At 39.5% G+C, this 23,321-nt stretch overlaps 4 protein-coding genes across 4 annotated transcripts; 1 reads left to right on the top strand and 3 right to left on the bottom strand.

Annotated features, from left to right (window-relative positions):
* Nucleotides 1–1,572: 1,572 nt before the first annotated feature.
* Nucleotides 1,573–2,834, bottom strand: sox32 (SRY-box transcription factor 32). Its single transcript, XM_078280982.1, has 2 exons — nt 2,528–2,834; nt 1,573–2,240 (listed from the first exon to the last, which is right to left on the bottom strand). The coding sequence occupies exons 1-2, from the start codon at nt 2,832–2,834 to the stop codon at nt 1,573–1,575; spliced, it is 975 nt and encodes a 324-aa protein (XP_078137108.1).
* Nucleotides 2,835–9,663: 6,829 nt separating this feature from the next.
* mrpl15 (mitochondrial ribosomal protein L15) lies at nt 9,664–12,835 on the bottom strand. Its single transcript, XM_078281045.1, has 5 exons — nt 12,664–12,835; nt 12,336–12,493; nt 11,185–11,350; nt 10,247–10,370; nt 9,664–10,141 (listed from the first exon to the last, which is right to left on the bottom strand). Exons 1-5 carry the CDS (start codon nt 12,766–12,768, stop codon nt 9,804–9,806), a joined length of 891 nt encoding a protein of 296 aa, XP_078137171.1. The 5' UTR covers nt 12,769–12,835; the 3' UTR covers nt 9,664–9,803.
* A 534-nt stretch (nt 12,836–13,369) lies between these two features.
* lypla1 (lysophospholipase 1) lies at nt 13,370–17,292 on the top strand. The gene is made up of 9 exons (XM_078280763.1): nt 13,370–13,714; nt 13,851–13,882; nt 13,991–14,056; nt 14,273–14,320; nt 14,399–14,469; nt 14,591–14,664; nt 15,267–15,368; nt 16,534–16,710; nt 16,874–17,292. Exons 1-9 carry the CDS (start codon nt 13,646–13,648, stop codon nt 16,931–16,933), a joined length of 699 nt encoding a protein of 232 aa, XP_078136889.1. The 5' UTR covers nt 13,370–13,645; the 3' UTR covers nt 16,934–17,292.
* Nucleotides 17,293–18,007: 715 nt separating this feature from the next.
* On the bottom strand, nt 18,008–23,115 carry LOC144537228 (regulator of G-protein signaling 20-like). The gene is made up of 4 exons (XM_078280765.1): nt 22,958–23,115; nt 20,222–20,305; nt 19,889–20,123; nt 18,008–18,872 (listed from the first exon to the last, which is right to left on the bottom strand). The coding sequence occupies exons 1-4, from the start codon at nt 23,113–23,115 to the stop codon at nt 18,684–18,686; spliced, it is 666 nt and encodes a 221-aa protein (XP_078136891.1). The 3' UTR covers nt 18,008–18,683.
* Nucleotides 23,116–23,321: the final 206 nt, after the last annotated feature.

Genomic DNA, 23,321 nt, shown 5'->3' with positions numbered 1-23,321 from the left:
TTTGCTTTTTACTGTGTGGGCATTAACTGGTTTCGTCCTTGCAGCACCTAACATGTTGGAGGGCCTCGATCTCATATCTGTCTACGATCTGTTCAACCTCGAGGCTCTGACACAGAAAACACAGGGCAGGGAAGTAAACATTTTCCTAAATGAGTAAACATTTGGCAGCCAGAGTCAATTGAGTTTGGAGATATGTCGATTTTGCGGCATATTTTTAGAGCCTTTGTGAAACGTTTTAAAATGAAACAGGAAGTTGGGAAGTTTATGCCCCTGGCGCCCACCCTGCTTCCCTCTTTGAGCCAAGAAAGACATGAGGATGGAGATAAAACAGTGTGTCAACAGTTTGGCTTCTGCCAAAGGGAGGGTAGTATGGCTCCAATTAAACATTGTTTAATGCAACAGATATTTAAAATCATTTGCAGTCATTTAAAACCCTCTGAGCCCTTAGGTATAACTTATGGTCCGCCTTGGTCCAGCTTGTGAAACATCAACCCTGTTATGCATAGTCAATCTATAAACATCATTTACTCTATAGACGATCTTTGGTCATATCTAACTATTCTGCCCTCGTGTGATTCCTCATCATTATATAGGATCTTTGTTTCGCCTTCCATTGGTTGACAAGACGTAAATAAGCTTTTGATTAGTCAGAATGGTCTCCCAGAGCATCATTGGAAATTTACATGGCCGTTAGCATCAAAGCTAGCAGCGATAAACGGCCGAAAATTCATAGATTATTACTATCAATCTTGGATGTAACAGTTTGGATTTATTGCTCAAAGACCCCAAAAAACTCTGGATTTCCAGGCTGGATACAAAACCTTACGAAGACACCAAAGACATCAGCCGAACAGCGCGAGTGTCAGCTATTAGCTGCAAACAACGGTATGTTTCTACTCATTATGGTTAAATATTATTAAGTTGTGAATCAGAGATGCTGTTTTTTGTCGTATACGACAAGCTCGGGCTGAGAGGGGGGACTCCACCCGTTTTACACATCAAGATCAGTTTACTCATAAGAATTAACTGAATCAGTGAATGTTTTCTGCGGCTGTTGTTGTTATTCCAGTCTGTAAGTCTCACAAAATAAATGAACAACAGTCTCAACCTTCTGAAAGGTGACTTATGGAGAGTCAAAAAGTTGCTATCAAGTTGCAGTATGGGAAGTGTATGATCCAGTGTTTTTGAAGCCTTGATCAGTCAGGGACCAAAAATCTGTACTTTTTGTCTTTACTGCATCTATTTTGACCATTCTTTTTAAAATCTGTCTCAACTTTACGAAACTGAAATTCTAAATCACTGGAGTGGCCTTTTAACACGTGTGTATGAAAAAATAATTGCTATTCTTTAATTGTTTTAGTCTGTCTTGCCTTCTTTTCTCATTTTTAAGATATTAATAAGGACATATAGGATGTAAGTTGAATTAATTATTTATTGATACATTGGAATTACATTGGAAGACAGTATAGTAGTCATTTAACTTCAAACAAAAAACACATTATACACTTTCAGCAGTCATGATAGCAGATGATACACTGACAATTTAAATAAATACACAATTGTTTTATAGTTTCATGAGACTGAGCGTCCCTCTCTGTGACTGCTCTGATAGCTGCTGGGATCCACTGACTCAGGCCTGTGAGCGCTCGGACCCAGGTACTGTTCGAACTCGCTGCGGTCCAGATCGTACAGCATGTCCTGCTGAACCTGTTCTAGGTAAAACTCCAGGGAGGGCCAAGCAGGGCTCAGCAGGCCCCCGTTAACCCTACTGCACTCCCCTTGATCCACATGGAGACCTGCAGCGCTGGAGAAAACATACTGCATGTGCCCGTTCTGACTGCCATAATACACCTGAGGCTCTGCCGGGTACGCAGGATGGTTTGGGTACACAGCAGGCTTATTTGAGAAAACATCTGCTGCTGCTGTGTCTGGAAAAACGGGATTGTTTGGGTAGCTGCTACGCAAAGGGGTGAAGTTAGCTGTGAAAGCAGGCGTGTTCGGGTAGGATTGCTGGTTCTGGAGCAGGTAGGTGAGGTTGTAAGGCACTGGGAACCCTGAGCTGCAGAGAGGGGAGTGAGAAACCTCTGCACCCTGGGGTTTGGAGCTCTTCTTCAGCTGCCTCTTCCTGCGGGGCCGGTACTTGTAGTTGGGATAGTCAATGGTGTGCTGGACTCTCAGACGCTCTGCTTCCTGCATGTATGGACGCTTTTCAACCAGGGACATGGCCTTCCATGTTTTTCCTGCAGGAACACAGTGGGGTTAATGATCTGATTCTGAATACTCATTGGTTTAGAAAAATGGACTTCAATGTGAACCTTAATCAACATTTTATGCTACTAAGCTCTTATACTAGACCCATTTAAAGCAAGATTATAGTAATCTTCCCTACATGAGATGTTCTAGGCCAAAGAACTACAAACATTAAACATTTCCATATTTTAGGAGAGGACCCTTGAAGAGCTCCAATGGGCACTTAAACTTTAACAACCACTTGGCTTATAAATAACATTTTTTATCAATTTATTACCGAGTATTTTGCTCAGATCTGTGTTCTCCAGGTCCGGGTTAAGCTGCGCCAGCCGCCTGCGCTCCTCTTTGGTCCAGATGATGAAGGCGTTCAGGGGCCTCCTGACTCTCTGCTGCATTGACGCAGACTTGGCCTCCGGGCTGTTGCAGCTGGAGTCTGAGTTCACGGACAGCGGGCTGGGGGGCCCTGAACTCGGGGAGCGCACCTCGGTCAACTGCTCCCCGTCGACGGAACCCAAATCCTCGCTCTCGAACATGGCGCTGTTTGCGCAAAGCTGGAAAGCAGCGGGCTCGTGGCTGAAATGCATGTTTACAGATGGTGATGATGTTGTGGCTCTGCTGCAGGCCGCTGTCATCCTCCTGGTGATGCCGAGTGACGGATATATGTGGGCGCTCCGCCAATAGGAGTCCAGGAGGAGTGGATTTAAGGTGTGAATTTCAGGTGTTTTCTTGGGTCGGTGATAGGCCCATCTGACGCCCCAATCAACGATCTCACGAAACTTCAGATGAAAAAGAAACGTGGGTATGCAATACACCTCAATTTGGCTTTTAAACGCTATAATAAAAGGGCACAATGTAATGCCCAGATTAAGCTAAAAAGGCCATAAACCAATCAGATTTGCATTAAGAACGTTTTGAACCCAATGTGACAGAAACACATTTTCCCTCTTTATAGTGACACAACCCCTAGCCTGTATGAAAATGAAAGTATATAGCCTACATATAATAGTAAAGTGGTGAAAATCAAAGTAGGGCTGAGTCGTATGAAGTTGAAAAATATAATTAGGCTATACTTTATACTTCTGTAAACGGTGTGCATGGGTTTGTTTTATCCTTCTTTAATCACCAATTAGTCAAATGTATTTGACTGCTCTATATTTGTGCACGAAAAGCGCCGTTCTTCTTGCGTTTTCATTTGAGAGAAAGTCTTAGAAAAATGTCCTTGATTTACTTAATACAAGCATGTTAGGGAAATCAAATGACACCTTTGCCTATCGGAGAGAAATGGAATCTAATCAATAGGTCCTGAAAGGCAGATAGGTGAACATCAAAGTGTCCAAGAGGCAGGGCTGGTTACTAATTACATTTTGGCTCTCAGCTCTTATCGGCCATCCACTGTCTCTATCAAAGTACATTTTACACGACTGATACAAACATGATCAAGGCGTGTTTATTACGTGTTTATACTGCGCACAAATATTTGCCCGACAGAATAACTGATAGGTGTGTCCAAAGAGGCGTGATGAGCTCACCTTTTAGACATCAAACAGGAAAAATAGCTCCTTTTTACTCTGTTACATTAAGCCGTTTGAAATAAAAGATGAGAAAATGTAATGAACTACACCGACTGACTTCACCAAAGAAGCTTTGGGTAAGCCTTTGGCAATCAAAGAGACACAAGTGTATTGAAATCAGTTCAAACCCAGCAGAGATTCGGACTCACAGAAACTACAGCAGGATGGCTGACTGTTGTCTCTTTCAGACTATCATGTATAGTCTACCATGTATCATTTAGGCATACAGTTATACCTGCAGCATTTATTTTGACATTTCAAAATGACATTTTGAAACAAAACAAAACAAACATTAAAAACGTTAAACTACCCTATAAATGTTATTTAAAATAAAAGTAGAATAAATAATAGTTAGCTATTGAGTAGCCTACACATACACATTGGTTGGGGAATTATTTATGTCAGAGGAAGGTTTTAGTTCTAGGAAAATTTGAGCAAATGCAATGCATAATTATCAGAATGAACACATTTCTGATCACTAGGCTATAGAAACACTTAGCCTATTAATGGGACATCATGGTTTTATTATAGTGACACAGCATACAGATAAAGTATATACTGTGCAGTCACTATTGAGTACCAAAAAGTACAAGTAAGCTGTTTCTATTGAAACAGCACTAACACGAATAGGACTGTTAGCCATACAAGCAAGCAAAATAAATAATGAAAACATGTCTCCAGAAACTCTTAAGGCGTGTCGTGGGATCCCACTTTAATATAATAGGATGTCATTACAGGTGCTCGCTTCCTCTGTGTGGTTTCAATGAATATCTGTCTTTGGCTCTGGCGACTAACATTATACAGACAATAGACGCCATTATGCTGACAGCGGCGACGTTAAATCTGCAATACACGGACTGACTGATACAGTATACCTGCACCTGCACTGCTTTGTCCCGGCAGACGAGTCACTTATGCGGCCTCTTTGAATTGTAAATACTGTGTATATTGGTTTAGAGCGGAGAGGGGTAATACACAAGAAGAAACAGGGCAAGTTTTGTCCTTTTTGCTGTTAGAAACTTGCAGAAAACATCTAAGTATAGCCTATGCGCTTTAAAGGCTTTTAAACTGCAAAGCAATGACACTTCAAGTCATGTGGCATTGGCACATTCAGTAACAGAAGTGATAAAGGTAACTGTGCTCCTCATCTCCCTTTGACAACTGGACTTAAACCTTTTTGTATCAGTCGAAAGTGATAAAGTTGGCATGTGGCCTTGAGGGGAAGATGGCAGAAAAAAAGTCTCAGAGAATCAATATAAGCCTGAGACATTTAGATTTTTAAGATAGGCTAGGTTATATTCAAAACAGAATTATTCATTTAAAGTATCCGTGGTTGTCTAATGTTTTTCAGTATTTGGTGGAGGGAAAGAAGGGCCTCGTTTCCTTCACAGGTTGTCAGAATCGGTTGAATCCACATCCGCGGTGTTAAACGCGACGCACGCTCCAACGCGCTTTGAAAAGCACTAATGGATTTAATCAATTAGCTTGAACGACGCAGCGTGAATACAATAACGTTAGTTTCGGCTGAGCTTCTCTGTGCAAAGAGTCAGCTAAATATTAAACAATGTTTGGGATTAATATGTGGATTAAAAGTTTGAATATTAACCCTGTCGTTAACGTTTTTTGTGCATTAATTTATCGCCAGGACGTTTACATAACATTAATTTGCTGTATATATATATACAGTATATAATAATAATAATAAGAATAATAAGAATAATAATACATTTATTACGCCTTTCTCGGCATTAAAGGACACTGTACAGGGATACATAAGACATTTAAAAGAAAAAAGAAAAATAAAGAACAAAATAGAAACAACAGATAGAGGCAGAGCAATTGACATCAAGTGGAATAGGCAGTTTTAAACAGATGTGTTTTGAGTTGCAATTTGAAATATATATATATATATATTTTTTTTTTTAAAGAATCCTTTATTCAAGCCCTGTTGGTGAATCCTAATCTATAAGGTGACAGTAGGGTATCATTGCATTGTCTCATAGCCAAACAAGCAGAATGGGCACAGTGCTTTCTGAATAGGGATTGTTCTGATCACAATGTGCCATTGTATTGGACAGAACTCATATATGGGACACTCCTCTCCTTCTTCACTTTGGATCAGTGGTGGCCAAGCTTGCACAGGTAGAGCTGAAGACTTGCAGGAGTACCTAACAACTCAGTAGGATTTACAAAGGCCCTTGTGGATTCTTGGCAACTCTGAATGATGTTTGGGGATGAATATTGGCTGGATGTGGAGCACTTATTCATCTGTAAATGAAAAGGTTGGTTTGCTGTTATAGGTGAGTCCACATTTTGAAGGTGTGGACTGGGGATTTTTGTCAATGAAGATGCCACAACATCTGTTGAACACTTAACTCTTCGCTCATGGATACTTGTGGACTTGAGAAAAACATGCATCCAAAGAAGAAATAGAAGAAAGCTACAGGAGTGTAAAGCAGGAGGCCTGTGTCTTGACCTCTGATAATGAAGCACTGTATTCCAAACTGTCCTCAGCCACTTCAGTGCCATCCCACCGACTTTCCTTACAGTGGCTCATTCATAAAGAGCTGCATTGTTTCATAGCTGGAAGGTGTGAAGAGGATAGAATGACCATGATCTTCACGGCGAGGGACTGTATTGCATTGTGTTGTATTGTATGGGCACAGCAGGCCAGCATCAAGATATACTGTCAAGACTCAGACACCATTCTATGCAGTGGTGTACTCCCACCTCCACTTCTTAATCACGTGTTTGAGCAGATTCAACACTGAGGCCCGGGGTCCTGAGTGCTAGCCTCCACACTCCCCCCATGTAAACAGCGCCCTGCCCTATACGTCAGCCCAGCTGAGAGGATTACATGCCCCCCTGGTGTAGACAGGTTTTAATGTAGCCTTATTAGCAGAACACAATGATGCCCCCACCTCTGAGCAGAGATAACAGGCCGGGCTCAGCCAGACTTCAAACACAGACTCAAACCTACAAGCCCAGGTGGTGCAATGTGCAGGGTGCAAAGCCAAAAGAGCAACCTGAGTACTTTTGTTTGCACTTTTGCACTGGTTTTATCCATCTGAAATAATCTAAGGGCGGAAATGATTAATTGATCGACCACAGATCAACATTTCCTATTTCCGATGTATTACAATGTGAAGATATGCTGTTTTTCTTTGTTTTAGATCATTGTCAACTGTTAGTTGGATGTCACTTTTTGCACTTTAAAAAATAAATAAAGCTCAAACATGGCATCTTCAAACATGACAACTGAGAATGACTGCAAAAAAGGATAATTAAAATAAGAAGTAAGATAAATAAATAGTGGGTAAATGATAAAAAAAGTCATAATAAATTCAACGGAAACAAGTTAGAAAAGAGTGTGAAAAAATGAATGTGAGAAAGGGGATTATTTAAAATAAATCAATACCAATAAATCAAAGTAGTTTGGATGACTTTTGATTAATATATAATAAATAATGTTTTTTAGACTAAACAATAAATTAGTTAATCTGACAAACTAACCAATGATGAAAATATGAATTATTTGCAGTCCCCAACATTTTAAAATTCAATTAGAATTATTACTTTAGTCAATAAATGACTAACAATGTGCACTTACTTGTGATATAGAGGCCCGAAGTTTGATAAATTCAAGAAAACATCGTCTGGCTCTTGATCTGTACTCACACTGGTTTCTAATTGTATTGCATTTGTCTATCATGCAGACTGGCTAATGAGGCAAAGCTCCACTCGTGCTAAAAAACATCACTATTCTTTGTAAAATAGGAATTGTATACTGCTGATAAGAGTCTTATCTGAGGAATTTAATGAGTATTCCAGTTCTTGTATTGTCCAGACAGCTCAGCTTTGGATGTTAGTGGCTTCTTGCCACAGCAGGCCATTTATTACATCCCTGTTTTTGGACACAAAGTTCCCCTACAGTATACGTGTGACCTTGATCCAACACAACCAGACACACACGTCTCTCCTCAGCAGACAGAAGAAAAGACGCCTGCATTTAGCTGTAATTAGCCCTAATTATTAAATGGAACTAGACTGAGACCTGTGAGACACCATGAGATCTGTGTCTGTCTTTAAACGGCTCATTCAAGGCAGCAGATAACCAAAACAATCTAGCCTGCTCAGCTCCAGCAGAATGTTTAATTAAATAGTGTGAACTGGTGAGACTCAGACATTAGATTATTTGGAGCAGAAACCAGAGATACAATGCTTGCCCTAAAAACAGACTAACAAACCTTTTTAGCCACAGTGAATGGCTGATTTCTTAATTGTAATTGATGGAGAAAATGCTTGATTTGATTTCTTTATTCGTTTTATGCAGCCACACATCAGAATTGATGTTTGTGCTCACTCTTTTGCTTGTCTGAGACCTGATAGAAATTCAAAAGGATCTGCTGCTTTGAAGATAAGCGCTGTAGTTCTGCCATAAACAATGATTGTGCTGTTTCTTTCCTGTGGCGTGATTTATTTAAAGTATTATGCTGTAAGGATTTGGGCTGGTTTTCCTGGCAGGGCCGGCTGTGTATGTATCCACTACTTGTGTAGTTTATTGGATACTTGAAATTCAGGATAACACTCATGGAGCCACAAGCAAAATCATCAAAGTGTGACCTTTGGCTCGTATGGTAACAAATTATAAAATGTACAAATATTGTAAGAAATCCACCTTAAAAACGCTTTTTTTTAAAAATTAAATGCAAAAGCGTCATAAAATGTATTCACTTCAATTCAATTCACTCACATTTGGGTGCATCGTATTTTCTTTTAATTAATTTTAATTAATTTAATTTATTAAACTTTTATTTTTATTCTTGCATGATTGAGACCTGCCTACCAGTAACTAACATGGCCGAGGGGACTTTGTATAGAAACACAATGCTCGTAGTCACACACACACACACACACACACACACACACACACACACAAACATATGCTTCCTTTGATAAAGTGTTTTTATACCAGCAGAAATTCTATGGCAGCGTCCCTTAAGACAATATCTGCGTAAAATACCAAGTTATTTATAGAGAGTGTGCCATTTGACTTCAAAAAATAAACATGAGCGTAGGGAGAGTTCAAACACAAGGGAACCATTATCTAGCCAAAAACCTACGATAATATTCTGGTACAGGCAGGGTGTAAATTGCAAAGTGTTGATAGTAGTATTTTAAAATCTTAATGAGAGTCTGCATTACAACAATCTAGCTTTCATCTCAAAATGACTGTAAACGTTCAAACTCACTAAAAGTGAGAACTTTGGGAAGGTGAGTGACATCATTAAGTGATAAATACCACATCCAAGATTAAATCAGTGATTTCCTTAGATATCAAAGCATAAAAATTTCTTAACGGCATTTTTATGTCTCTAAAGCATAACGGGGCAAACTTGTGTGTATGTGTTTGCCTGTGATTGTATTCCAAGAGGATGGAGAAGGATCTTTTGAACGTCCACACCAGGATACAGCTGCCTATGACTAATTTCAAACTCCCATTCTAGGACTGAGGCAACCCATTTCACAAGTAACACACATCACCAGGCATCTGTTTCCTGTTTTCATTCTTTGAGTTATCTTATTTTCCTTGTTTCCCCCTCACCTGTTATAGTTCACGTTCCTTCCATCATGCTGCACGGGCCAGTTGTGCTTTGACACGGGGCTGTCAGACGTCAGCCACTCAAAGTAAAAGAAATACTTAATAATGTGGTACAAGTCGTGTCATAACCACACTGTATAAAACTTACGACACCAAAAATGTCTTCTTTTTAATGACATGACTACACCAATATATTTGAAAATGTAGTTTAAGATTTCATGACAATAAATCATTCTTAAACAGTTTTCACACATTTAATACAAAATGGATACACGTCAAAGACTTCTTTTTTTAATCTACTTTTTTAACATCCAAGACACAGTAGTTTTCTGATTTTCGCCATGAAATACTGTACATAAACATTTTATTTCACCTCACACCTATGAGCTATAATATTTCAGAAGTTTCTCATCAGTGGTTTTCAGAATCTTCTTTTCCGGCATGCTAACGATCCAGCCTGGAGCGAGGCCAAAGAAGATCTGTCGAACATCCTTCCTCATGGCGAGCATGTGATACAGTTCATCCTTTGAAATGTCTGGCAAAATATATCCGTACTTCTTTGCCAGGGCTAGCCGGGCCTGTTGGATTTTCTCTGGGTCTGCCAAGTAACCCCGGTTTTCAGCATCTGTGTAATATGGGACCATATCCTCACCTGGTAACATTCGCTTTGGAATGGGCTGCCCACGTAAGAAGAACGGGACGGGTTTAATGAGAATCCCTGACAAAGAAAAAAGGGAATATATTTTTAGGTTTATTATGTAAAATACACAGGATGGATGTTATATTGTGGGTGAATGCATAATACTGATCATTCATTAGTTACCAAGACTTATAGGATCATAGAAACCGGTAGTGATGACCCCTCCGTTCCTCTCAATAGCAGCTACCGCTCCTTCAGAAGCTCTCTGAACCTCAATGTTGATTTTTGCAGCAAAAATGTCAGCACCCTGGAACAGGGAAAAGCACATGGAAGGTGAACTTCTGGCTAATCAGGGCAGGAAAAAAAAAAAAGGGTAAAAAAACAACATCTTAATCTGTGACAGAATGACAATATTGTTATGTGGCGCCACCTACTGTCCAAGAGCTTGGTCTGTGACCTGAATATCTGATTTTATTAATTAGTAATTAAAACTTAAGACCATGTTACCCCTTACATTGCAATGTCTGTATGTCCAAATTGTAATAATTGACTCAATGAGCAATGGACTGTCCACACTGAGTTTATTTCTTCTTTCTCCTCTCAATACCATAATGTGCTGTCAGCATTAGGGATTCCCCTTGTAGTTTCATAGAAATTATTTAAGATAGACATTTACAGTAACAATGAACTCTGCTGGTGATATATAAAAAAAAAAATCTGCATTTTTGCAAAAAAATAGGGCCACGTTGTATTTTGCTCTTACATTTTATTTACTGCAGCTACACCTGGTACATTAGTATAGTAGAGGTAGGTGTTTTGAGCTGATCATTTCTGAAGCATCTTCAAACAAATTGTGGAACATAGAGAAATTACTAGTCCCTCTATCCATCTTCTACACCCCTACTTATCACGGCCAGGAGGAGTTAGGAAGTCTCCTAGGATTTGTAGTAAAACATTAAGCCTCCACAAATTCTAATGTTACTTAAAAAAAAAAAGCCCAACTATGAACCAAATCTTAGTAACTGTTAAGTGTTTTTTAACTACTGGAGATGAAATAACTTTCTATGTCTCTTATGATCAATGCTAGGTGTGGAAAAAGTCCATGTTCAATAAGCAATTACCTCATCAACGAGCTGAACTCCATAGTCCCTCTTCAGAGGCTGGATCGTCACGCCTCTGGCATTGACTAGCTGGGTCAGGTCTATGGGCTGAGTTGGGTCGACTCGTCCCAGATCAATCAGGTACTGCAGTCGTTTCAATGACAGAGGCTGATACTGAGGACGCCGACTGAGGAGGAGCACACAAACATTGTCGTTATTGGGTTAAAATAATTTGTGATCACCAGAATCTCGTGCTCAACTAAGCAGCAACACAAAACAAATGAAAATGTAATACAAAATCATCCGTCATCTGTGCAAAAACTACACTGACTGAAATATTGGCCAAACAGCAGCAAACTAAATAAATGTATCTGAACTTCTTTTGGGAAAGAGAACAATTAGGGGTCTTTGTGTGAAAATGGCTTTCTCCCTACTGCAAGTGCATCAACATGTGTAGGATTTGGTGGTTTGGATGGAGATACTGTGACAAATAGCCAAATTTAAGACTGAAACTCACTGCAGTAGTAAGCCAGGGTCTTTAAACGTGTATGTTTTTAAATCATGCATATTAGGAAAGTCATCTAGTTGTGAATGCTTGTAAGAGGGATGCTATTTTGTGTCGCCTAAGTGTAACAGGAGGAAATCATAAAGGCTATTTTCAGTTTGCATCTTAAGTACCTTGTAATGTATGATCTATTTTTTTTATTTTTTTTTTATTTTACCTTTATTTAACCAGGAAGAGACTCATTGAGATTAAAAATCTCTTTTTCCAAGAGTGTCCTGGCCAAGACAGGCAGCAGTACAACCACACATACAGTACATACAAACACAAAAACACTAAAAACATATAACAACTGAAACAGCAAATCCTTCAAAGTCAACCACAATCCTAAACACATCAGGCAAAACATCTACAGCCAGATGTGTCTGCCTCCAAGTCCATCAACATCCTCTTAAAAGCTACCAATGAGACCAGTTCAGTAAGTTGCATGGTTTTCTGTAACTTGTTCCATGTAGAGGGCGCAGCAAACTTAAACGTCTTTTTCCCCAGCTCAGTTCTAACCTTTGGAACAGACAGATTTGACAGTTTGTGCAACTTGTGACAACAATTTTCCTCGCCAAACACTCACTGTTTAGTTGCACAGGTAGAGAACAGAGTGACGAGCTTTTACCTGTGTCCTTCATTGTAGCCATATTTTGGGATGGCCAGATAAAACGGTGTCTGACCCCCTTCAAATCCCAGCCGAGGCCGGTTGCCTCTCTGTCGCTCTCCTTTATGTCCTCGGCCGCTTCTGTTGCCACCATGCTGTCCTCTGCCCCGCCGTTTCTCCTACAATTAAAGAGAATTAAGCACGTCTTTTTACTAGCTTGCTTATGTAGCTACCATCTTATCAAAACAACTGGCAGACGGTTAGCATTTGTCTCCACATAACAGGCTAACGTTTACTAGCTATGAGCTGCAAAATATAGCTTTAATAGAGATGAAACATTAAAACTTACCGTTTTTCTGGCTCCTGGTTCAGGCCGCAAGTTTGCTAAAGTTATCCGCGGAAGATTCTGCAAAATATCTAATGCTTTACCACCAGGTTTTTTGGGGAAAGACATGTTTCTATTGCTCACATGTCAAAGAAACCAAGGACATACAGGGCACGTGACCGAGGTGAGCGGAAGTACTTCTTGTGACCTCGGGTTTCATAATAAAAGCACGACCGTCAAAATGTACCAGATATGGTTTAGAACCATTGACTGTAAATATTAACTTAATTATTAATAATATTAATATTAACATTAACAGTCTATGTTTAGAACATAGTATAGAGGATCTTTGAATGTACTACAATCTGTTGAGCGACAAAGCATTTTTGGTGGATGTCATTAAATAAGGTTAAAAAAGCAAATAATATACATTTTTAAATAGGTAAGCGGAAAAAATAAAAAAAACAAATGCTGGCCCTTAAAATGTGTCAAAGGTCACGATGCAATATTCAACATGTTTAATGAATATATCATATATATTGTAAAGTCAAACTTGTTATATAATGTAATTGCCTATACTTCTGTTCTGAGGCGTCGAAGTGTGCTTTGTTATTATCAATTTGATTTAACAGTTAATGAAGTAGCGTTCATTGACATTTCAACGATCCAATCAGTGCTTTGCATCTGCAAAGAATCTCTTGTGACAGCCAATCACGTAGCAGACAGGGCGGGACTACTAAGCGTGGCAGTGCAGGTGGCGAGTAGTGTGAATCGTTGGTGTATTATTTTTCACCAAATTCAACTTCTAAAAAGAAATTCACGACTGGCGGTAGTAATACGAGGCGGCTGTACCTTGAACTCCATCTTCGGTCGACATTTGTCCTTAAACTGTTTGGCGTTTGACAGCTAGAGTCGGACAAAGGTCGACACAGATTGACAGTGGGGGATATCGTTATTAGCTCACAGGAGCTAACTTGACTCTACATATCAGCTGCCTCAGCGCTGTATGTGCGGCAATAGCATGTCAGCGCCTTTACCTGCCATTGTGCCTGCTGCCCGGAAAGCCACTGCAGCGGTGAGTTAACCAGGCAGCACTAGTTAACATTTAGCTAGCAAAAACAACTGTAGGTTCAAATAACTACACAGCGACATACATAAATTCTTCTGACATGTATTAGCTTATATCTTACCCCGGTGTTGTTTTTTTACAGGTGATATTTCTCCATGGTCTTGGTGACACAGGGTACGTGAATACAGCTTTCTTTCTCTCTCTTTTGGTGCAAAATTATTATAACGTGTCTCATAAACACAAATGGTATTTAAACTGGTTTAATTGTGTCCAATATGACAGACATGGCTGGGCCGAAGCTTTCGCAGGCATCAGGATACCACATGTGAAATACATCTGTCCACACGCGTAGGTATTCACAGGAGCTATACCATTTCACAGGGCGTCTGCAAGTATCTCAAAGCACCTAATTGCAAGGCCATATATAATCTGGAATGTCATGTCTTCCACTATAATTCACATTAAAGGTTGTAAAAAAAACTCTATAAACTTGTTGACACTCTGTTTGCAGTCGCGGCAACATTCATAAGTTTTAAATTGATTATTTTTCTCCATTAATTACAGTCCCACCATGCCTGTTTCTTTGAACATGAGAATGTCGATGCCTTCTTGGTAAGTGTCACAGTATTTTAACACATTTTTGTGTAGTCACATACACAATGAGACTTACATGTTTTTCCCCATGTATAGGTTTGATATCTATGGTTTGAGCCCAGATGCAAATGAAGATGAGACTGGTATTAAAAGAGCGTCAGAGAACAGTACGTCTTTCAGTTTCATTTGAGCTCTTGTTAAGAATGTGCTTCTATTTGTTTGAGTTGCATAGCTTGTTAAAGTGTAAATCAGCATTGATTGCAAGAATTTCCTTTCATTTCTCCACAGTTAAAGCCTTGATAGACCAAGAAGTGAAGAATGGAATACCTTCGCACAGAATTCTCCTGGGTGGATTTTCACAGGTTAGTGTGGCATGTACAGCACGCAGATGATGTGTGACATAACACTGTTTTCATTGTGATTCACTGCTTATGTATTTAAATTAGGGCTGGGCGATATGGAGAAAATCAAGTATCACAATATTTTTGACCAAATACCTCGATATCGATACCGCAACGATATTGTAGTGTTGACTATTGGTGCTTTCACAAAATATTTATTTAATAAATAATCATCAGTAATGTGGATATAATGACTAAGTGGGTAAAGGCAAATAATATAACAGCTAGAACAGTCTGGCAAGTTCAGAAAATTACATAACTTTACTGTAATGCAGCCTTTAAAACCAGGAAAAGACAACACTTATGCCATATTACGATATAACAATATCCAAAATCTAAGACAATATCTAGTCTCATATCACGATATCGATATAATATCGATATATTGCCCAGCTCTAATGTAAATAACCAAAGTCAAAAGATACACACACATACGTGTACTGCTCAAAGAGCCGAGTCTTGCATACTTTTAAAAAACAGTGCTTTTTGTCTCTGTTAAAGTTAGCCACGGGAGATATGGGACAAGGATGTTTTTTTCAAAAGTGTTGGTTTATTTTTTCCAGGGTGGAGCATTGTCTCTCTACACGGCTTTGACAACTCAGCAGAAGCTAGCTGGAGTGGTCGCTCTGAGCTGCTGGCTCCCTCTCCGCAACTCCTTCCCTCAGGTAGACAAAGATTTATTTAATGTAGGTTTTCAGTCTTCTAAATGTAAATTATTCAGTGGTTCAGTAAATACAAACATTTCAGCAGGAATGTGACCCGAAATTCAGGAGAAACTAACAACATGGGCAGCCAAGATTACAGGTTTCCATGACTTTATCATGTTCATGTAGCAGTATATGAAATGTAAACACTGAAGTAACTTTCCTTAAGTGGATGACCATATAAAGAAATCGGGCACAAACTGACGTCCGTTCGAGCCATGAGTAGTACAAACTGTTTTAAGCAGAGAGTTCAGAATGGTCTGAACTCTAAAGTTTTTGCTCTTAGGGATTACTTTCACATACGTTTACCTCCATTATTTAAAGCTTTGGCCACGTTTAATTAACCTGACTCCGCCAGATGGATTGCTTCGCATTTGCTCAGCATATCCATCCGGGAACTTTCCGTTGGAGAACTTTTGGGAAGGGGCGAAAATACTGGTTAGCTGATTGGATAAACCATCTGTCTATCACCACCTATGTTGGTGATAGATGGGCCAAATCAACCAATCAGATCAACGATATATCAAACTCTTGCCGAAACCAGTCGGGAGAAGAGCAAAAACATCTTTTCCTCGGAGAAAAGCCTCCAGTGCCGTTTTTTACTCTTCTTTCAATGAAGGAATACTTTCTAATTTGGATAAAACTTGCGCGATATCTACGCTCATCTCATCCGTGGAAGCCGCCATGCTGTTTAGACTAAACAGTCGCTTCTTGTTGCGTCACACCTAAACCTGCCTCAAAACTAACGCTGATTGGTCGGTTGTTTGGCGAACGGCTCCAAATATTCTCTATCTCAAGATGCCAGACTGATCTGCGAGTGGAAAACTGGAGCTCGCGAGATCAGGAGATCAGGCTAACGTTTAATATGAACATCTGACATTGTAACATTATATAATTATAATATATATAAATATGTAACATATATGACAGAAAATAAGCAGAATAGGACCCCTTTAATGTAGTTCCACACGTCTTTTAATTGCTCAAATATGCAGGTAAAATGCCCCCAATGTTCATTTTGTTGTAAGCTATTCCTTTAAATTAATTACAGTTAAGGAATATCCCATAGCCAAGTCATAATCTGTCATAATCAGATAATAGTAATCCTAATCTCTTCTATTCTCAGGCGTCTGCCAACAGTGCTAACAAGGACATGCATGTCCTACAATGCCACGGGGATGCTGACCCCCTGGTGCCCTTTATGTTTGGCAGCCAGACAGCAGAGAAGATGAAAAGCCTCATAAATCCAGCTAACATCACCTTCAAGTCGTATCGGGGTCTACCTCACAGCGCCTGTCCAGAGGTCAGTGTGGAGAAAGTCACCTTTGACTCTGGAGCTGAAGTTGCATTCTGTATTAGAAAATATATATATATATATATATATATATATATATATATATATATATATATATATATATATATATATATATATATATATATATATATATATATATGTATCTGTGCAGGAAATGGTGGATGTCAAACGATTCATAGAGAAGCAGCTTCCCCCCATCAGCAATGAATGAACTCGGGAGGAGCCGCACACCCGCACAGCACCATCAGAGTCCTTTGGGCTTGATTCTAGCGAGTGTGGAATCCAGGAGCCACTAACTTACTTGACAATAAAACCACGCTGCTACTCATAGAGCCGGACAGGACTGGGGCTCTTTGTTAACCTGGGAGAGGCATAACGATAAACAATGCTGTATTCTGACCTGGAGCCACGCACAACCCTCAGTGTTAGAGTAACCTTAGTTGCTTGATTGTAAAGCTATTTGCCATTGAGACAAGCCATTACCTGCTGGAAACGTATGTATTGGAATAACTAGGGCTATACTTTATAGTCTAATACCTACTATCTCACAATAAATGGCCTATTGCTAAATGCTCTTATTTATTTTATTTTTTTTTGGGGGCTTTTTCCGCTTTTAATTTGACAGGACAGCTAGGGGAGAGAGAGGGGGGGGGAAGACATGCAGGAAATCGTCACAGGTCGGATTCGAACCCTGGACCTCTGCGTCGAGGCATAAACCACTCAGTATATGTGCGCCTGCTCTACCCACTGAACCAACCCGGCCACTTAAATGCTCTTTTTTTATTAATGGAGCCTATGTGTAGTAGTGCTGAAACAAGTTATTAGTTGATAAATTAACTAATAACTTGTTTCTAGTTACTAATTAAGGCATTTTATCTAGCAAAAACACACATTTGTTGTTTCCAGCTTTTTAAATTGGAGTATTTCAGATTTTCTTTCTCTTTTAAATTAATGTAAATATAGTATTTGGCGGTTTTGGATTTGTTGTCAGACAAAACGACCGACTTAAAGACATCAACCTGGGCTTTTGTGACACGTCATGGAGACTATTTAGTATTTTTGATGTCCTATAGAAGACTAGTTAATTCTAATGGTAAGAATTTCCTTTTTTTTAATCTCTTCTTTTAAATCATTTTCAAACAAAGCACATGAAAAAAAGGTGTAACAGCTTAATATGCAATCCACATATCCATCATGTTGACGACACACAACAGCAAAAACAACATACGATTGTGCTTTATTTCATTTGTGAGAATTCAAATAGCTATTTCACACAAATTCCATGTTTTAAATACACAAGTATATCAGTGGTCCTGGTCATATATTCAGTTTCCCCCCGTTTTGTTTAAATTAAATATAATATGACTAATATCACAGTATTGAAACACAGACAAAATCTATTTCCAGGTGTCATCAGCTCATTGAGTTGTAAAAACTTTGATCTTTGAGAAGAGCTGAAAGCACCAACATATGAAGTAATTGTCGCACCATTCATGTTAGACCAACGGTGCTAGTGTAGAAGATCTTATTCCAAGGCACTTTCCTTCTTCTTAAATTGCTGTTAAATAAAACCTATTAGTTTCTACAAGAACTGGGTATGCATTAAGGCCCACAATATACCTAAATACAAATGCAGTGCTCACAGATGCATGCGTTCCCTCATTAAATAAGGTAGAAAAGTGCAAGGTCAAGCGCTAGGGAATATATAAAAATATAGATATGTTTTCGAACAAGTAACTGATGCTAGACCAAACATTTGTTCTTGTTTGTTCCAAGTGTTTTGGTAAGCTAATCATGGGTGAATAAACAGCAGTTAACAGCTGGATAAAGACCGGTTTTAAGTAGTGTTCATTTTCCTGTCTGTCTTTCTCTAAATAGCACGACTCCAACAGGAACACAAAACTCTTTCGGATGGGACGCATGCGCCATTTAGAAAAGCTAGGTGTGTGGCACTGGAAGGTCTATGGCTCGGGGGGAGGCTCCTCCAGGCTCTTCAGCAGATCTGCATACTCAGACGAGTTTATGAAGCGGGGGTACGAGTCTCTCTGCATCAGCGTGTAGATTTGCTGCTGAGCGTCGTCAAACGTGTGCGAGGTCGGCTCCAGCATGTTGCGGTTTATCACTTCTCGAACACGAGAGTCCAAACTGACCTGGAGAAGATGAGCAGGTAAAAGATTGAAGCTCTCCTACATGTCAACACACCGTATAGCGCTAACATGATATGTTGATTAATCTGACAGAAAATTAAAGGGTATATACACGCTCAATTTATGCCGGCCGCCTCCCAGCCAGAATATTTAAAAATGCTTTTTTTTTTAACTCTACGGAGATGCATACTGTACAAGCTTGTTTTGAGCAGCAGTTTTTGAATGTGTAGCCTATTCCAAAAAAATCACCTGTATATTAACGGCAACAAAAATGTATGTGTACAGTGCAAAAGAACATTTACGGAGAGTTACCTGCTGTAACAATTTAACTTAAGAGGTGCTGGTACGCTGTTTCTCCATTCTCCCAGTCTTTATGCTAAGCTAAGCTAATTGACTACTGGCCCCGAGCATCATACTTAGTGCACAGATGTGACAGTAATATCAATCTTTTCAGCAAATGAGCGCATTTCCCAAAATGTCAAATTATTCCTAATATTTTGGGGTTTTGAATTGTTTGTCAGACAATATAAGCAATAGCCTATTGCAAGATGTTGCGATTAATCAATTTGTAATTGACACAAATTGATTAATTGATTCAAATAATTTACAGATTAATTCAAATAAGTAATGAATATTTAAACAAATAATTTAGGATGGAAATGACCATAGGTTGCAGCCCTAAATTGTTATTTTCATGATCAATTGATGTTTTGTTTGTAAGATTGTCAAATAAAACCCCAAAACAGCCATCGTAGTTCCCATCGCCTGAAATAATGTCTTTAAATATACTTATTTTGTCCAACAGTTAAAAACCCAAAGATTCAATGATATAAAACAGAAAAAAGCAGCCAAGTCCTCACCTGAAACCAGAAAATAAGTTTCCTTGATAAATGACTTAAATGATTAATTGATTATAATTAGATTCGGTTGATCGACTAACTTATTATTCTTCTCATAATTTCCGCACTTAATCATTGTAGTCATAACATCATACAGCACATCTTGCCTCAGTGGCTCACCTCTTTAGGGGAAAGGATTGAAATGAAGTCCTCGTATATTTGTCGGACTTTCTCCTCCACCACAGTCTTATTGGTTTCCTTTTTGAGCTCCTCGCAGGCGAGCCAGAACATCATGTTCTCCTCACTGAACTCCGTCCGCAGGAACTGCCTGAAGCAGCCACGACCCGCTGCACTTTTCATTACCTTTTCAAACGACATGGGCCAGGAGCGAGCGTCATCCAGAGTAGGCTTCAGGCTTAAAGATAAAAGAATTATAGATGTATTGGTTCACTGTCATTTACAGCAGTTCTCTCAGTAATGGCACATGGAAGGGTGACAGAGTTTAACTATTACCTTTCTTCACAATTAGTAGTTCCCTCTGCTCTGTGCTCAAAAGTGGACCTCTGTATTATCTCGTCCTCACTCCTAACAGTCAAACTGGAAGAAAAAAAACACAATGAGACCGGTTTAGCTTTGATCATAAATAGCTTGTCATCCAGTTTTGATCAGCCGAGAATTTTAAATAACTAGAGTCCTTTTTAATGTCGCCTTCATTACTAAAAATAATGTGTGAAATCAAACCTGTCAAACAGCAGTAGCTCTAAATACACTACGAGTGGTCTATATCCACATCGTTCCACTTACGGGATTGCTCTGGTGCCACCGGAAATTCCGCCGGATGTCACTCTTTTTGGCCATATTTCCGTTTCCTTCCACTTTCTTTGTGTTGTAATTTTAAACTCCGGTAGATTTCTGAGGACTATGGTTAACTGCTCCTCAGATCTCTGCAGGGTAAATCCAGACAGCTAGCTAGACTATCTGTCCAATTAGGGTTTTCTGTTACATGACTAAAAACAACTTTTGAACGTACACGTTCCACCAAAACAAGTTCCTTCCCGAGGCTATTTTGCAGCGGCACCGTGGCTCCGTCCGGCGCTTAGCACTGCCCAAGACGATTGGTTTAAAGAAATGCCAATAAACCAGTGCACCTTTTTTTTTTTCCAATCCCGGAAAGCTGTGTGGACTAGCCAGACCCTCCTCCGCAGCGCTGTGGGGAAAGGTCTGACAATGTGAGACTACACTGCGTGGTACAAAGTATGTGGACACCCGAACATTAACCCCACTCATATAACAGCCTCAACTCTTTTTTTAATGGAAAACTTAAAAAAAAAAAAAGCTTTCCATAAGGTTTTGGGACCTGGCTGCAGGGATTTGCTCCTATTCAGCCACATGAGCTACAGTGAGGCTTGGCTCACAGTCGGTCTTTCAGTTCATCCTAAAGATGTTGGATGGGGTTGAGGTTGGGGCTCTGCACAGACCAGTGAAGTTCTTCAGCACCAAAATCCTTTTTTAATGGATCCCACTTTGCACTTAGGGTCATTGTCAGATTGAAACAGGAAACCCAAACTGTTGCCGCCATGTTTGACGCACAATAGTTTAAAATATGATTGCCAAATGTATTAGTAAGATTTTCCTTAAAGGAATAGTTTGACATTTTTGGAAACAGTTAGTTAGATGAGAAGATTGATTCCAATCTCATATCTGCCGTTAAACATGAAGCTACAGGCAGAAGATGGTTAGCTTAGCATAAACTAAACACTGGAAACTGGGAAACAGCTAGCCTGGCTCTGTCTAAAGATAGCAAAAGATACCTACCAGCACCTCTTAAGCTTAGTAATTAACACGTCTTATCTTATTTGTTTAATCCATGTAAAAATGTACACGTTTTACAGGGGGTAATATGCCAGACTATTTCTTGGCGGGGCTTTCTAGAGTCGTCATCACCTAGAGTTTGCCAGCAAGAATTACTTGGCAAGAAAGCAAATAAGCTTTCAAACTGTCGAACTATTCCTTTAACTGGAAGTGACTAGCGTAATACATATGTAAACGGTATGTTCCGTTTGTTACAACTACCCATAGATTTTCTGTAGGCCTGTTATACCATATTTGAGGCACTGTATGTTGGTTGTTCCACATGTGAAATAACAGAACACCTACAGTAGATTCAGGATGATCTGTTGGGAATATTTGCATAAATAGTAAAGTGTGTCAACTGTCCATCCTGTGGGAATAACTTCTGCGTAATTAAAATGTTTTCCAACACCTGATGTAGCAGCTGGCTGGAGACTAATTGGCTCAGGTGAGCCATCCCATCTGGGAATGTGGCAGTTGTAACTGTGTAACAATCGGATGGAATTGATAAAGATGTAGAGAAAAACGTATTACTCATCCCCAGTGGAGTGAATTAAGATGGCCGTGTTCTACACACAACCGGTTGGCTGTCCTCTGAGGAAGCACAAGTTAATGGTTGATGAGTCCAAAACAGATTAAAACCCCTGAGGCCTCCACCCAATGAGATCCGGTGTGGGTCACAGGACCACTGTGTTCCTGTTTTTCTGCAATGATGGTCTGTGGGCTGTGGTGTTGTTGAATGGGTGGGAGGACGGCGACATAAAGGATTTGAGCTGTTACTTTTGTGTATTATATGTAAAAACATTTATGCACAAGCTAATGCATATGTTAAAATCAATGCATTTATATGATTGTATTAAATTACACCCTAAACTGACATTATTATGCATACTGTTTTTACATAGTGTACTGTATTTTAATATCTAAAAAAGCTACATCCAATTGAAAAGTCTCTACTGAAGTAACACTGACTTAACTGTTACTTCGTAGTGCTGTGACTAGGGCTGTAAATTATGATTCTTTTTTAATTATAGATTAATCTGCAGATTATTTTCTCGATTAATTGATTGATCGTTTTGTCTCTAGACTTAAAGGCCTCTTAAACAGGGCTTACATCTTAGAAATATGGTAATGCAACTGCGTAATCTGAATCAGGAGAGGTATTTGTAGGCCTATACTTTCTGAAGAGGTTTTAAACTAGGTAATGGCAGCAAATGAAGAATATTTTCAACACAAAAGGTGTCCAGTTATCTTTCAGTAAATGTGTGTGTGGAGTAAACATAGATATTTAAAGGCTACACAGAATACAGTAACTAGGCCCTTATTTCCCCCCATGCCTTGCACCACATATCTGCCATCTCCAGCCGTGCTGTGTGGGAAGCAGTGGAGTGTCATTACCAGGAGCAGCTACAGCAGCAGCACCAGCAGAAGCAGCAGGCGTTTGAGGCGTTTGTGGGGGTGTTTCCCATTCTGTGGCGCGCTTGGAGGACACTGGCAGCTGCTTCCTGATGAACCTGCATCTGCCTCTTACGCATCTCCACCCGCTCTGAGCCCATGGACTGCGAGGAGGAGAATACATGAAGAACACCGGTTTTTTTTTCACTAGAAGATGATTAGCCTACCGCATTAATATGCTGGAGCATCACGCACACAAACAGCACAAGATCCAAGACATCACAAGAGAATCTGTCTTAAACCTGAACATGATCAATTTCACCCTGTAAATGATAGGCTAGTGATTACATTTGCTAATTAAAAAACA

Source organism: Sander vitreus, chromosome 22 (genome assembly GCF_031162955.1).
Source record: "Sander vitreus isolate 19-12246 chromosome 22, sanVit1, whole genome shotgun sequence".
Classification (NCBI taxonomy): domain Eukaryota; kingdom Metazoa; phylum Chordata; class Actinopteri; order Perciformes; family Percidae; genus Sander; species Sander vitreus.
The sequence above is the reverse complement of the archived record's forward strand: the minus strand, read 5'-3'. Positions and strand labels throughout refer to the sequence as shown.

What these genes read in the sequence shown, in the direction of transcription:
- sox32 (XM_078280982.1), bottom strand. Translation starts at nt 2,834, where the DNA reads ATGCATTTCAGCCACGAGCCCGCTGCTTTCCAGCTTTGCGCAAACAGC. An exon ending in AGATCTGAGCAAAATACTCG is followed by an intron (nt 2,241 to 2,527) that starts GTAATAAATTGA and finishes GTGTTCCTGCAG; the next exon opens with GAAAAACATGGAAGGCCATG.
- mrpl15 (XM_078281045.1), bottom strand. Translation starts at nt 12,768, where the DNA reads ATGTCTTTCCCCAAAAAACCTGGTGGTAAAGCATTAGATATTTTGCAG. An exon ending in GGCTACAATGAAGGACACAG is followed by an intron (nt 11,351 to 12,335) that starts GTAAAAGCTCGT and finishes GCTCCTCCTCAG; the next exon opens with TCGGCGTCCTCAGTATCAGC. An exon ending in GAGTTCAGCTCGTTGATGAG is followed by an intron (nt 10,371 to 11,184) that starts GTAATTGCTTAT and finishes TCCCTGTTCCAG; the next exon opens with GGTGCTGACATTTTTGCTGC.
- lypla1 (XM_078280763.1), top strand. Translation starts at nt 13,646, where the DNA reads ATGTGCGGCAATAGCATGTCAGCGCCTTTACCTGCCATTGTGCCTGCT. An exon ending in AGAATGTCGATGCCTTCTTG is followed by an intron (nt 14,321 to 14,398) that starts GTAAGTGTCACA and finishes CCCCATGTATAG; the next exon opens with GTTTGATATCTATGGTTTGA. An exon ending in TCCGCAACTCCTTCCCTCAG is followed by an intron (nt 15,369 to 16,533) that starts GTAGACAAAGAT and finishes TTCTATTCTCAG; the next exon opens with GCGTCTGCCAACAGTGCTAA.
- LOC144537228 (XM_078280765.1), bottom strand. Translation starts at nt 23,115, where the DNA reads ATGGGCTCAGAGCGGGTGGAGATGCGTAAGAGGCAGATGCAGGTTCAT. An exon ending in TGCTGCTGTAGCTGCTCCTG is followed by an intron (nt 20,306 to 22,957) that starts GTAATGACACTC and finishes TTTTTCTTCCAG; the next exon opens with TTTGACTGTTAGGAGTGAGG. An exon ending in ACTACTAATTGTGAAGAAAG is followed by an intron (nt 20,124 to 20,221) that starts GTAATAGTTAAA and finishes TTTATCTTTAAG; the next exon opens with CCTGAAGCCTACTCTGGATG.